Here is a 14726-nt window from a genome sequence, read left to right as displayed (position 1 = left end):
AACGTTTTCAGAGAAGTGTGATTTCCGCATGAACTATAACAGCATAAAGGTTCTGCACACACCCAAGCCAATGGGCTTCAACCATGACCTGAAAAGGACACCTCTAGGAACAAGGCAAGTTCTTTCTTCATGCCCATTCAGTGCTGGGCCTTTCTGATAAGGGTGCCTGTCAGCTCTGGGGACACCCATCCACTATGAAATGGACTGAGACCACCAACCAGCTATTATTACTATTAAATGTTTATAAGGCAGCAGCTCCTAAACGTCACACCTAGGTTGGGCCTCATTGTGCTGGGTGTTAAACATATAATAGGTGACAATCCCTGCCCACAAAACTACCAATATTGAAGGTTTTGAAGCAGTGAGCTAAAGCGGAAGTCTCTTCCTCCATTTCCAATCCCTTGAGCTGCTCAGTCCCACAGGGTTATCTGGTTAATTCAGGCCCACTTATCTATTTCTATGGCTTCTCATGTGACTGTCCTTAATATGTTGTAGCTGAAAATTTAGAATATACTGGCTTTTGGTTCGTTAGGGGTTTCTTCCTCCAACTTCCTGGTGCAAAGTGAACTAAACAAGAATATAAGGAAGGGTGAGCTTCAAAACAGTAAGTAGACCTTAGCCCAGGGGTCTCAAAGTCCCGGCCCATGGGCCATCTGCAGCCCGAGAACCTCCCCACTGTGGCCCACAGAGGAGAGACCCATGCAGCCATGTGGCCGGCTCTGTCCGCTGCAGGCGCCGCCCCCCACAGCTCCCATTGGCTGGGGGGGGGAGAGACCGAGATACCATCACTAGTTGCCGAGCTGAGTCAGCCATGGAGGCAGCACCACTTTTTTCCACAATGAATATAAAAAAGTCAAAATACCGGACACAACTATCTGATGCACACGTTGCTGCAATCCTGAAGGTTTCAACTGCTCAGTCACTGAGGCCAAACATCAACAAACTGACAGAACTGAAGCATTGCCAGGTGTCTGGCCAACACTAAAAACGCTCTGGCAGGCGAAGAATTGTATAACGTTGTATGACAGTTTTATTATTTCTAAGAAATTCGAAATAAAAAATACAATATAAACATTTTCTTTTCTGAACACCATCTTCAGTGACATTATTGGCCCGCTGGGAGGATTTGAGGACTGGCACTGGCCCTAAAGTAAATTTGAGTTTGAGACCTTTGCCTTAGCCAAACCATTCTGTTCCTCTTGCCAGCCTCTGCTTGGATATGATAACGAAATCTGTGAAACATACCTGGAACTCTTTCTTGATCCATAAGTTTTGTGTAGAGATTGAATATCTGTTCCTGGACTTTGCAAACAGATCTCTTAATCTTCTCCCTTCGGGTCACCATGTAAGTCAGATTCCGAACCTAGAAAATGCAAATAATATTGTCACTGAGCTTCATGATAGTAAAGCTATAAACTGTACCAGGCTGGCGTGATCAGAATCCAGACCCCAGTTTGTCTTTTGCTCCTTAGCTAACAGGTTGTAGAGGCAATGTATCACTCTTAAGTGTCCTCCTCTACCATATCTGATGCTCAGAGAATCATTGAACCCTGGCTGCATAAAGAGAAGGTAGCCACAACATGAGGTCTTTGAAGTTGGAAATGGAAGTAAAAGGAGAAATGAGGGATCTTTGAGGACCACACCACATCTCTCTGCTATTGGATACATATACATACACGCACTTTTTAAATTATGCTTAATAGCTTATAGGGTCAAAATTTGGGTTGTTGTAAGAGTATCCATGAACCTTCCATTTTAGTCTCATTTGGGTCAATTAATACATACAGTAGGGCTCCTATGTATGCCACTGTATGACAGACAGCATGACTATTGAAAGAACTGAAAGTGAAACCAAATTATTAATTGTTCACTAGGCTCTGTATAGAACAGTTACTTACCCTACAGTAACTGATTCTTCAAGATGTTATGGTCAGTGTGGATCCCACTATAAGAGCACATGTACTTCATGCATGTGAGAGTGAATTTTTTTCCCCACTAGTACTGTCCATCAGGGCTGTACATGCGCTCTGTACTTCCTTGTGTGTTTGCCCATGCAAGAACATAGAATGAGGTTGCCTATGACCCTCCCTCATTTCCCTCACAATTCAAAGCCTGTGATAGCTGGGGACTCAGAAAAGTGAGGCTGGAGGACAGAGTGTAGGATCCACACTGACTACAACAGCTCAAAGAACCACAATTACTGTAGAGTAAATAGCTATTATTCTTTGAGCTGTTGTAGTCAGTGTGGATCCCACTATAGATTACTGGCAAGCAGTATCCTCCAAGGATGCTGTGCGTGAGGAACTTCAGCTGCAGTCAATCAGAGACTGTAGTACTGCTCTCCTGAACTTGGCATCTGATTTGGCTGCCATGTCAAGTGCAGTGTTTTACAAGACAGAAGACAGAAGGCATGCCTATTGTATCCTTCCTTCAGGGGGAATAGTCTATCACAGAATGGACAAGACTTGAAGCTCCCATGTCTTGAGTCTGCCATTAGAGAAACCTTGGACAAAAGGGTCTGACCAGAGAAGTTCAGTCCAGACAACTGGTGGTCAGTTCATGTTGGTCAAAACAGAAGATCAGACATGGTTCTAATGATTCGCAGAAGGTTTTGCAGAATCATTAGATTAGTACTAGTGGATCAGACACTTGCTAGGTTTGATCTCACTGCCATGGACAGTAAAAGGGATCTGAGGGAGGCTGAGAGAGCATGAGGTGGCACGCACGGCACCGAAAGACACTGCTAGTCAAAAGAAAATTTGATCACACATGCATGAGTGCCTACAGTGGGATCCACAGACATATATTTGAAGAATGTTTTCTAAAATATAATTTTTTTTTAATTTCTGTGGTAGAGGGTTTTTTCTTGATTTTGTTGCTGATTGGGACAGTCACACAAAATATCACAATAGAAAAACTCCCCATTAGGCTCTGGACTAATTTTTAGGCCTGACGTAGACCCAAACCCACATGACCCCGAACCTGAGTCTGCGCCATTGTCACCGAAGTGTGGGATTGGCTCTCCTCTTCCTGCCATGAGGTTGGCATGGTAGCAGCTGCATGCCCTGTGCCTGCTATCCACCACCCCCTGCTGCAAAACAAGAGGCACACACTCCACAGTGCACAGCACAAAGAGATGGTTTCAGCCAGCAGAAGCAGGCATGTTACTGCCACTATGCTGATCCCACAGGAAGGTAGATGTGAGGCAAACCAACACAACTTGAGCCCAAGAGGAGCTAGTAGTTTTCCTATCTCACCCAAGCTGGGCCCAACACTTGTAGTCAGGTCCCAGCAGGTTGCAGAGCTATATGCCCCATCATCACAGCTGAGTTATCTTTCTGTGGAACTCAAACTTCTCTGAGATTACACATTTAGTTGATGAAGTAGATATGGATTTCTCTGAGGCTTTTGACTCACTACAGCATGACATGCTGACTAAAAGGTTAACACTGAACAAACTCAATATGGCATGTTAAATAAATTAAAAATTGGCTAACTGATCTCAAAACATAATTGTTAATGGGGAATCATCTATGAGTAGTTGATTCTAGTAGGGTTCTACAGAGATAGGTTCTCAGCCCAGTGCTAATCATACTTTATCAATAACCTCCAAGAAAATTTAAAATCATGTTAATAGATTTTAAGACCAGAAAGGACCACTATTAGATCATCTAGTTTTCCCTCCTGTACAACAAAGGCCACAGAATTTCATCCAGTTACCCCTGTATTGAGTCCCATTTGCAGATGACAGAGAAACTGGCAGAGTTGTAAATAATGATGAAGACAAGTCACCTATGCAGAGCTAGTTTGCTTGGTAAGCTGGGTGAGCAAGTTAAGCAATGTCACACATCTAGGAACAAAGAACATAGATCACATGTACAGTATGAGAGACCATATCCTGAAAAGTGCCAATTCTGAAAAGGACTTTGGAGTCAGACTAGAAGATAATCAACTGAACATGAGCTACCAATCCAAGCTGTGGTTAAAAGGGCTAATGTAACCTTTGGATGTATAAACAGGAATGTCAAGTTGGAGGCGAGAGGCGTTATTACTTGCGTAACCAGTGCTGGAATGTGTCCAGACATTTAAAAGAATATTGTAAATCTGGAGAGGGTGCAAAATATGACACACGAATAACTTGTGACGTCTGGAGAACACACAGACTTAAGAAGTTCAACTTATTTAGCTCTTCAAAGAGAAGGTTAAGAGGAGACTTGAACACCTTTAAGTGCGTGGGGAGACAGAAGATTTCTGATACTACAAAATGCATAAGAGACATTGACTGGAAATTGAAGCTAGAAAAATTCTAACTGAAATAAGGTATAAATGTTTACTAATAAGAGTAATTAGCCTTGAAAAAGTTTTATGAATGGATGGGGTAGATTCCATCACCTGAACTCTTTAAATCAAGACTGGATGTCTTTCTAAAACGTATGCTCTAGTTCAACCACAAGGTTTTTTTGACCTGATAAAGGAACTGCTGGGTCAGGTTGTATGGCCTGTGCTATATAACAGAGGTGGGCAAACTACGGCCCACGGATCTGTTCTCCGCAGCCCCTGAGCTCCTGGCCCAGGAGGCTAGCCTTCGGCACCTCCCCTACTGTTCCCCCTCCCTCGCAGCCTCAGCTCACTGCGCCGCCGGGAGAAGGGGTGATTGGATGGGGCAGGGATCCCAGGGGGAGCAGTCAGGAAGGAGAGGGGAGGTTGGATGAGGTGGCAGAAGAGCAGTTAGGGGCGAGGGGGTCCAGGAGCAGTCAGGGAGTGGATGGGGGGAGTGGATAGGGCAGGGATTTGGGGGGGCTGTCAGGGAACGGGGGGGTTGGATGGGGCAGGAGTCCTAGGGGGCCATCAGGGGCAAGAAGCAGGGAGGGGTTGGATGTAGGCAGGGGCTGGGCCATGCCTGCCTGTTTGGGGAGGCACAGCCTCCCCTAACTGGCCCTCCATACAATTTTTGAAACCCAGTGTGGCCCTCAGGCCAAAAAGTTTGCCCGCCCCTGCTATATAATCATCATGGTCCCTTCTGGCCTTTAAAAAAAAAAAAAAATCTCTCTCTTTGCCAGTTAATCTAAGAGCAAAGGTTCAGTTTCAGATCCTGTTAAGGCAGATGTACTAAGGATAAAACACCAAGCTGATACCATTCAGTTACACTTTTTAACATTCAAAACCCAACCCAATGGCATGCCACTGTCTCCTCAAAATATTATGCACATATTTCTGGTGAAATGCTGACATCACATTGTTCTATTAGAAAGTAAAAATAAGCCAGCTCCACATCAAAGACACATATGTGTTTTGTTTGTTTGAAAAAATGTGCATCAGCAGCAGGTGTCACCAGAAGAAAGTATCACAAACTAACTACTTGTGATACTGAAAACATATTACCCAGAGGTGGCTGCAATAGAGCCCACAATGTCAACAATACTGACGTTCGGTCAACAAAGCGTACACCTACGTAGCAGCTGGGAGCAAGCCTCCCAGCCCAAATAGATAGACTTGTGAGGTAGTGTGCTAAAAAGAGCAGTGTGGATGTTGTGGCACTAGTGGAGACAAGGGCTAGCCACCTGAGCTCAGACCCAGAGAGTCAGGTGGGCTTGAAAGCCTGAGCTGACACCCAAGCCACAACATCCACGCTGCTATTTTTTAGCATGCTAGATCAAGCTGAGCTAGTGAGAGTCTATCTACCTGTGCTCTGAAGCTCACGCCCAGCTATAGTGCAGACATGGAATTTTAGGATTAGAAGGGATTGCAAGGGTCATCTAGTCTAACATATCCAAAGCTGTTCAGATTGAGACTGGGCACTAACTGCCAGGACCTGTCACCTCTGCAGGCTGACACACTCTATTCAAAAGATAGCTGCAACTTTTTGTGCTCTATACAAATTCAGTGCAATCTTCAGAGCCCTGGGTTGGAACAAAATTTGGTTGCCCAGGTTCTATGGCAATAACCAAGGGAATATATTATCATTGATTTAGGTTGTGAACTCAGCTAACCAAACACAGCACTTTCTCCTCACAAGCATAAGCTTGCATTGGTTTACCCTCTCCAAATCCTGCCGGAGGTGCGTGAAAAGCTGCAGTCTCCTGAACAAAACATCCTGCTCTCGCTTGGCCAGATTGTCCTCTTCATCTTTCTTTGGGGTGATCAAGGGTTTGTTGAAATTGCCTTTCCTCTTGAGCTTCCAGTACTGGTACAGGAACTCCACCAGCTCTTCGGGCAGCCGCAGGGCCTTGGTCACTTCCAAGACATTGACAAATGTATAGAACTCATCTTCCAGCTGCTGGAGCTTCTGCTTGCGGACACTGACCCTGTGGGCCTCCTCCTGGTTTTGATCAAGGCTGTGGAAGGGCTCTATATGGGCACAAGGGGAGCTGTCCTGCGTCCCATTCTCATTCTCCTGGCTGGTGTTTTCACAGAGGGTTTCGTCATCCAGTTTTTTGGTGGCGCTGTGCTTGGGGCAGTATGACTTGAACTTGACCTCGTCGTTCTCCGCCAGGATGGTCTTCATCTCCAAGCCACGGTCAAATGCGCATGTGACATGAAAAGCTGTTCGGCAGTTTTTCACCGAGCACTGCAGAAAATTTTAAAAAACAAACATGTTTTAAATAAAAAGTCTCACACTATGCACAAAATACCTGCACAGCCATGACTCCTTTGAGATCAATGCTTACACCAGTGCAACTGCGGTACAATACACCACAGTACTGGGTTTTGCATCTAAGCTAAGTACTTTCTCACTATTAGGTTTGCAATTTAATGCTGTCAGTTCAAGCAACAATGTAGTGGTCTAGCAGACATGAGCGATTAACTTCTCCATAGGCTTATCATACTATTCAGTATGAGCAACTCCACAAAAGGAGGTTTATATGGTCACTGGAGCCAGTCACTTAAAGCAATATCATGACAGGCAAAATGATCCCCTTTGGCTGTGCTAGCACTCCAGAGAGGAAAATACCCTGTGGCTCCCAGCCAGTCTGATACTTCAATTAAAATCTCTCACAGCACCTGGAAGTGGCCACTTTTGCAAATTAACGAGAAAATGAACAAGTGCTACTTAAAAAGCAAGGGCCGGGTGGGATTTTTTCTTTTATCATCAATTTAGCATTTGTCATCTCCCAAGCTCTCCCCAATCTCCCACTGAATGCAGCCATCACGGAGCTAAACTGCTTTAAGCACTTGATTTTAACTGTAACTAACTTTCTTTTGCAAAATGAAAAATAAAAATTTTAAAAATCCCCCCTTGACTTGGACCCTTGTCCCCAACACAAAGAAATAAAAGTGGAAAGCACTGTCACAGACATTAACTATGACAGGACTAAACTATACTTAACCCAAGTGATCTAACCTTAAAGTGAAATACACTGCAGCAGGATATTTATACAGTGCTTTGTAACAAAGCCAAGTATCTGTCTCCTCTGGGTTTTCCTCCTCAGGTTGACTCAGCAGCCAGATGTCAGATAAATGTATACTACAGAGTTTAAACTGCAGAGGTTTCAGATAAATGTTCTTTAATAAAATCAATACTTAGAAGGGATATGAAAAATGGTGAAACCCTCTTTGCCCTTTCGCCTCCTCCAAATAAATGCTTTGTGGACAAACAGAGCAACAGCAGCACAGTTGGATATTAAACAACATAAAAGAAGTGCTTTTTGCAGCAAATTCCATGCTACTATGATTTCTTAATAATTTGCTTGTATCAAAAGTAAAGTTCTGTTGAGTAGAGAGGAAATCTTGTCTCATCTGAAGGAAATCTGAACTGGGAAGAAAATGCAGTCTTGCTTTTCCCAGCTTGCAGCAATTGCTTTCTGCCCATCCCTATACACACATCAAGCAGCTTGCTTTTTAAATTAGTGTGATCATCTCATAATATAAAACGTATCTGGAGAAACTGCCTCTTCTCCCTCCACTCATTCAGTTGCTTATTACCTTTTTTATTACACACTTCATAAATTGTGTTTTTCCTGCTATCTACAAGTTTCACAGCACAAATTTTAAGTATTTGTAGACCATGAGAATACTCTCGCATTCATGTTTCTTGTATCACAAAGCCCCCCTAATACTCTTTGATGATGTCACAGAAAAATGGAACCAAAAGTATTTCTCCAAATGATTTTTGTAAATGTGTAACTGTCTAAAGTGGCAACTATACAGCATACATATCATCCCATTCTGTTATTTGAGAAGACAGAGGTTTTCAGAGCAAGAACATAAAAAAAACCACACCAAAAAAAATCTGTATTCAGTATGGAACTGCAGAGTTACCTCAAACAAGTACTGGGGGACAAAATAATCTGATCTCTCCATTATGTACGAGTTTCCAAGAGGTAGAGGACAGGACTGTTTTATTTATTAAAATGCAGTGGACAGATTAACTTTCTTTACTTTGTATATTATTTCATACTTTAATTGAAGTGGAAACAGCAAACAAGGCTTCTGACAAACAGATTGAAAGGTTTCACTGGAACGTCTGCTGAACTACTATTTTATAACTTTTCCCAGTATACGCCATTAATGGCTCAACGATAGAGGAACAAGGGAGAGAGTGGGACGATCCAGTGATCTAAACTCAGAACTCTGAGCTTTACTTTTCATTTTCAAAGCACTTTGCTATGTACTTTTCTTTTTATTATTAGATAGCACAACTCTGCCTACAATTAGGTCATCTAGCCTTACTTTCCCCAGCAAAAGCAGGACACCACATACTCTAAAATGCATTCAAACACACCTGTGGTCCTTCTCACAGCGATACCAATAGAACTAAGATTCAGATCTAAGCAATATGTACTGTAGATCTCTACATATTCTAAAACTGCTTTCAGAGGTAACACCCTTTAACATAACATCTACATATTGTCTTGGATCCTGAAGGATCCCAAAGTGCTTTATAAATTTGACAAGCTGATGTAATCTATACACAAGGAACCTCTTCACTCACTTCTGAAATGCAGATAACTGTGGGGCAGATCAATCCTGTTTAACATCATACTGCAACACCACAGTACATTTTACAATAAGTGAAGAATCCATATCCCATTGAAATTTTAGAGAGAAATTAATTAGAAAGTATATGACCCATATTGGAATTTTGCCAAAAATGCAAATTGGTGATAGGAAGCAAGATATTGGTGTTCTTGCTTTAGTGCTGGATACACAGCAAAAGATTAATTCTTTACTGTACATGGAGATAGTTATTTCCTTGAACTCACTGGACCTGATTCTCCCATTGCCTTGCACCTTGTGCAGTCATTTACACCTGTGCTAAGTGAGAATAAACATCAAAATGTTAGTGTTTGACAGCTACGTTACAGATGTGTAAATGATTCTGTAAGGTGCAAGGCAATGGGAAAATCAGGGCCAGAAGCTTTGATTCTAGAAAATGCAAAATATCTACAAAGCCAGCCACCCCCTAAACCTGCCAGATTTGTGGCAGTTCATCACTAGCTGAAGAAGGGCCTTGTATTTCCTCTGCTTGTGGCTCATGATTCATTTGCACTTTGTAGCAGATTCTAAGCATGCAAACTGTTCCTTTCCTACATACTCTGGAGCTCAATGGCAGAAATTCTCATAACTGAACTAAAAAGACCAACAAATGAGAACATCTGATTATTTATCAAATCAAAAAGACTACGGTAGTATAACTCCTTCCTTACCAACAACAGCAGACATGACCAATTCACTTTAATCCCTGGTACACATACAGGCCAAAATGTTTAAAGTTGGGTGGTATCTAAAGTTAAGTGCCTAAATCCATATTTAGTCACCTGATTCACAGCCTTATCATGAAGTGCTGAGTATTCACATTCTAATTGACTTCAGTGTTAGCTGCAAGTGTTCACCATCTCTGAAAATCAAGCTGCTCATCAGAGGGAAGATGTTCAATAGGAACTGGGAGTCTAACTTCTCTATGAGCCTTTGACAATCATCTTGAACGTACATGCAAGTAAATTTTAGCACACTGTTTTTGGCATCCAAGTTTAAATATTTTGGCCACAGAAAATTACTCACTTTTGCAAATTAACAAGCAAATGAACAAGTGCTATTTAAAAAGCAAGGAGAATGCACCACAAAATGTATTTTGTTCATTTAACAAGTATGGTCATTCAAGTTTCATTATTTATATTTTGGTGTTCTGATAAACACACCTAAGTATATTTTGTAAAAGTTAGGAATCCTTAAACTATAATCTCCCTACATTACCTGCTATTAAAACTGCTGAGATGTGGGAAGAGACCAACATTTTTCTGTGCAAACTATGGGAAGGCAATCAGGGAGATTCTATAGAATGCATATTTACATCTATAACAAACACACTCATATTAGTTTATTACCTGTATGGATGCCCCAATCTTCTCATTGCAAAGGCTGCACACTAATGCCCATCTACTGCTGGGAATGTGAGAGACCTTGGTTATGGGCTCCATCTTTTCTGGGCTGCCAATACTCACCTAAGCATCAGAATGAAAAACATACAGTGAAAGATAAGCAGAAGGGGTGGGAACCATGAACATATTTAGGTGCCTAAACCCCAGACTTAGGCACCTAAGTCCCAGCTTTGGCTCCACTGCAATCCACAGAACTGCCACTGAACCATGCAGCACCTAAACTCACTCAGCACTCAAGTTTTTCAGGGTAAGAGTTCCCTGTATTTATGCCTCTGAGCATGCACAGTGCTGCCTTGCTCTAGGCGTCTGCATGCCTATCTCACGCCGAAGCCGCAAAGTGATCCACGAACCAGAGGAAGATAGGCATTTGCATGTAGGGCCCAATCTAGTAAACATGCTTAGCATACACTCCTCTGATCAGCATCTCCCACTGGCTAGCTTAGGTGTCTCCCCACCTAGCATGTTGGCTTCTGTGGATCCCCATTCATTGTACAGGGAGACTAGGCACCTAAGGTCACGCTCTGTGGATCACAGTGTTGTTCCAGGATTTTCTAGGCACATAAAATCATTGTAATGCTTATGTCCCTTTGTAGGTCCCACCCCAAGCATGAGGAATCTGTTTATTGCTTGGTAACATGCCAATTTAATATGTTCCAAGTTTTTCAGTTTACAAAGAGAGAAAAAACTAGTTTCAAAACCACTTCTTCCCTGATAAAAATGAAACAGCTTTGATGCAAATCCCATTGATTTAAATGATTTTAAAGGATGAATATTTTGAATGCCAGAACTCTCAAGAATTACCACTGTTAATCCAAATACTCGCTTCCCCAGGTTCTGAGTTTCCATCTACAAATACAAACCGCGCTTACTTTGTGTTCTCACTAAATTAGCTTTCCCAGCAGTTGTCCTTTTTTTAGACCTATGAGCCATTTGTATTGTAGTTCACTGAGCTAATGTAATTACCTTTTTCTTATAGATCGTGTATTATCCTGTCAGACTCTATGTCCTCTATGTTTAACTGAAAATGAATGTTTCCCTGTTTTTAGCCTTGATTTTTTTTCTACTCCCTAACAACAAATGCTGCATGGATGTTAAAATCTGATGTCTGTTGCTATAATGAATGTATGTTGTTATGAGCAGATTTGTCATTTCCCAAGGTTGCTCTGAATCTGAATATAGGTACATCAGTTGGCGCAACACCTACCTCTGGAATCCAGAGTGCACAGCTAACGTGGACCCACTTCGTCCCACTACGAGTTGGCTTCATAGCTCCACCTTTCTTGGGACACAATAAACACTTTGGCTGAACACCAAGCGCACAGGTCCGGCATAGCCAACTGCCTTCTGGCACCTTTAAAATTCCATAACATGCCTGTACTCGTGTTTATAAAGGAGGGGAAGAAAAGGGAAACAACAACAGCATGTTCCTGTTAGTATTAACTGATTTACATTTAGCCTTTTGCTAACCTCAAAGCCCTTTATGGGACTGCATGCTATATAATAATATTAGCTTACGTTTATATAGCCAATTTTGTTCTGAAGGATCGCAAGGTACTTTTACAAATGTAGCAACTCTATATACACATTATACACAGATACTTTTCCCACCACTGAAAGGGAGCCACCTCCAGCTGTTTAACAATGCAAACAACACTACACAACAGTTTAGGACAGGAAGTGGAGAATATATTAACCAACTTAAACAGAAAGGGAAATTTCGATAGCTGTGTGAATGGTTAGATATCTGAGCTGGACGTTGGCCAGGACACTGGAGCTATAAAGTCCCATGAGATCTTTAAAGACCACAAGTGATAGTTTTGCATCTCACTTGAAAAATGAGATGATGACATGAAAGATGTCCCCAAGGCATAGTTCAATTCTTACTCATTGGGTAAAGTGACATCTATTGAATGATTAACATCATGTCCTATAGTAGACTGGCAGTGTCTATGGAGACCTGCAACCAAACTATTGCCAGTTCTGACCCTTTCTAGCTTGTAAAATTTGATGTGATCACAGTTCAAGACAGAATGGCTACAGATTTATCAATGTGCCAATTTTAAACTCTTAGACCATAGTGCCACGCTCAAAGATACATTTCCCCACCATACATGCAAATACATTTATGTAACTTTAGCCCGAGGAGCAAGAAAAATAAATGTTCCTTGCTTATCAAACAACACAGCTGCCCCACTGCTTAATGACAAAGCAAACATTTTAAGGGATGGAGAGAAAGAAGACCCACAGCAAGGTCTCTTTCACAATGGAGCAGTCAAGGAAGCAGATGTGTTACAAACATATCTGTTCCTTCTTCCATGCAAAGAAAGGCTTGTTTAATTTCCACAGAAAGACATGTTGTGCTGTCTTGTCCCCAGAATAATCTAGTTGTTTGGGCACTCCTCTAGCATGTGAGAGATGCAGGTTCAAATCCTTGGTCTGCTTCATTCAGAATCACCCCAACATGGAACAAAACCAACTGTTAATAAGAAGCCTGATGACAAATTAAGTTTAAACTACTATATAAATCCTCCCTGGTTTCCTACTGGTTGGATGGAGGTCATCATTTTTCAGACTTCCTCTTCCCTTCAGTCAAATTTATTGGTACTGCAAATATATTGCCAAAGAAGACGACTTCGGTGCACCACATGGCTTGTGTGTGGAAAGTGAGGGACCAAACCAAAAAATTGCAGACATATCTGTAGAACAAAACCAACTGGGCCAAATTCATTGGGAATGCAGATGGTAGTGTTAGTGTAAACTAGTGCAATGGACAAACTTAGTAGCAAAAAGGGCATGATTATAGCAACAAAAGCAACCAGCTAGAGGGTACAAGATGCTGTTAGATAAAGCAACACCACCCCCATTTTAATCTTATATCTTCTTACATCCTACAATTGGTTGCTTTTCCTGCTACACTCCCCCCTTTTGCCCTCTCAGCATGTAATGTAGTAAATGTACACATTTACTAATGTATAACCTACATTTACATCACTTGTGAGTTTGTCCCATGGGTCAATTTCACTACTGGTGTAACTCTGTTAAAATCAATGAGTTACACTAGAGAGGAATCTGGCCTGTTATGTTTAAACCTGTCTTTAACAGTAATAGTTCTGAGATATTTCTGTAACCACCCGTCACCTGCCTTTAGCACCAGCACGTAAGCTGCCCAAAAGGCCACTCCCACCTCTACATCTGGATGCTATACCTGGTGTACACAGATATTGCATTTGTCACAGAACACCATTTCGTTGCCATCCTCCCCATCTGGGGACTGGCAAACATCGCAGACAACGTCCTCATCATACTCGATCCCCAGCCCTTCTTCAGTCTCAATAGCATGGTTCATACTGTCATAGCATCGCTGTTCAAATTCCTCCATGACTCTCTCCATCGTGTACTCATCCAGTTCAGGCATTCCTGGGAAATTAATCCAACACAATGGATTGTTTTTAAAATGGTAACAACATCTGGAGCCCCAGTTCCTTCCAGCAATGTATCAAAGGCTGAGCTTTTCCTCCCAGGTTCAACCATAAGCTGCAAATGGAACAACATGCCAGCCCACCTCCAGTGTAGAGGATTCATTTATGGCTGTAGGGTTGCCATGGCAAACATTAGAGGGCAAGTGTAGAGTAGTTATGGCAAAAATGTCAAAAGCCCTAGATCTGTGTTGAAATAATGGACATTTACTCATTTCAATCAGTATTTGAAATCCTCAAAGTTTTCACAAGGAAGTCCCACCTCTCTGGGTTGTCACTGTTGATCTCACTCTCCTTCCTTCTCACACAACACTATCTACAGTTGCTTGTTTCAACTTTGTGACCTCAATCATTTTAGGAAAATGACTCTTTAGAGAGTGATTCTAGGATCAAAGCACTCCCCAACTGAGCAACAAACTGTCCATCAAAATGATGATAATACAATCCAATGCAAAATCTATCAGGTACATTTTGATATGTTACAATCAGCAACCCAGATAAGGCAATTGTTTATTTGATGTAGTGCATTTTTCACAGCACTTGGTACAATCAGGTCCTGATCTTGGCTAGGATCTATTGTAGTACCTAGAAATAAATAATTATTCAAATATATGGGGAACCCAATTGTACTAGATACAATATCTAATTGTGGGACTTGTCCATTTTAATCACAGTGCTTGGAGGTTAGGGATAGGATACAGAGGGACCTAGACAAATTAGATGATTGGGCCAAAAGAAATCTGATGAGGTTCAACAAGGACAAGTGCAGAGTCCTGCACTTAGGACGGAAGAATCCCATGCACTGCTACAGACTAGGGACCGAATGCCTAGGCAGCAGTTCTGCAGAAAAGGACCTTATGGTTACAGTGGA

The 14726-nt window shown here is 42.0% G+C and overlaps 2 protein-coding genes across 6 annotated transcripts in view; one reads left to right on the top strand and one right to left on the bottom strand.

The window, feature by feature from the left end:
* JADE1 (jade family PHD finger 1) overlaps positions 1 to 14726 on the bottom strand; it is a 103519-nt gene that overhangs the window by 5272 nt on the left and 83521 nt on the right. For all 3 annotated transcript variants that reach the window (XM_045018079.1, XM_045018081.1, XM_045018080.1), the window contains 5 exons: positions 13585 to 13796; positions 11584 to 11751; positions 10326 to 10442; positions 6038 to 6568; positions 1246 to 1363 (listed from right to left, as the gene is read on the bottom strand). In XM_045018079.1, coding sequence (XP_044874014.1) covers positions 1246 to 1363; positions 6038 to 6568; positions 10326 to 10442; positions 11584 to 11751; positions 13585 to 13796 — 1146 coding nt within the window. The remainder of the gene's footprint in view (positions 1 to 1245; positions 1364 to 6037; positions 6569 to 10325; positions 10443 to 11583; positions 11752 to 13584; positions 13797 to 14726) is intronic.
* SCLT1 (sodium channel and clathrin linker 1) overlaps positions 1 to 14726 on the top strand; it is a 131860-nt gene that overhangs the window by 107483 nt on the left and 9651 nt on the right. The gene's annotated exons all lie outside the window — the stretch shown is intronic.

The sequence above is a fragment of the Mauremys mutica genome, chromosome 5, assembly GCF_020497125.1.
Source record: "Mauremys mutica isolate MM-2020 ecotype Southern chromosome 5, ASM2049712v1, whole genome shotgun sequence".
Classification (NCBI taxonomy): Eukaryota; Metazoa; Chordata; order Testudines; family Geoemydidae; genus Mauremys; species Mauremys mutica.
Note: the sequence above shows the minus strand (reverse complement) of the source record. Positions and strands in the feature narration are given on the sequence as shown.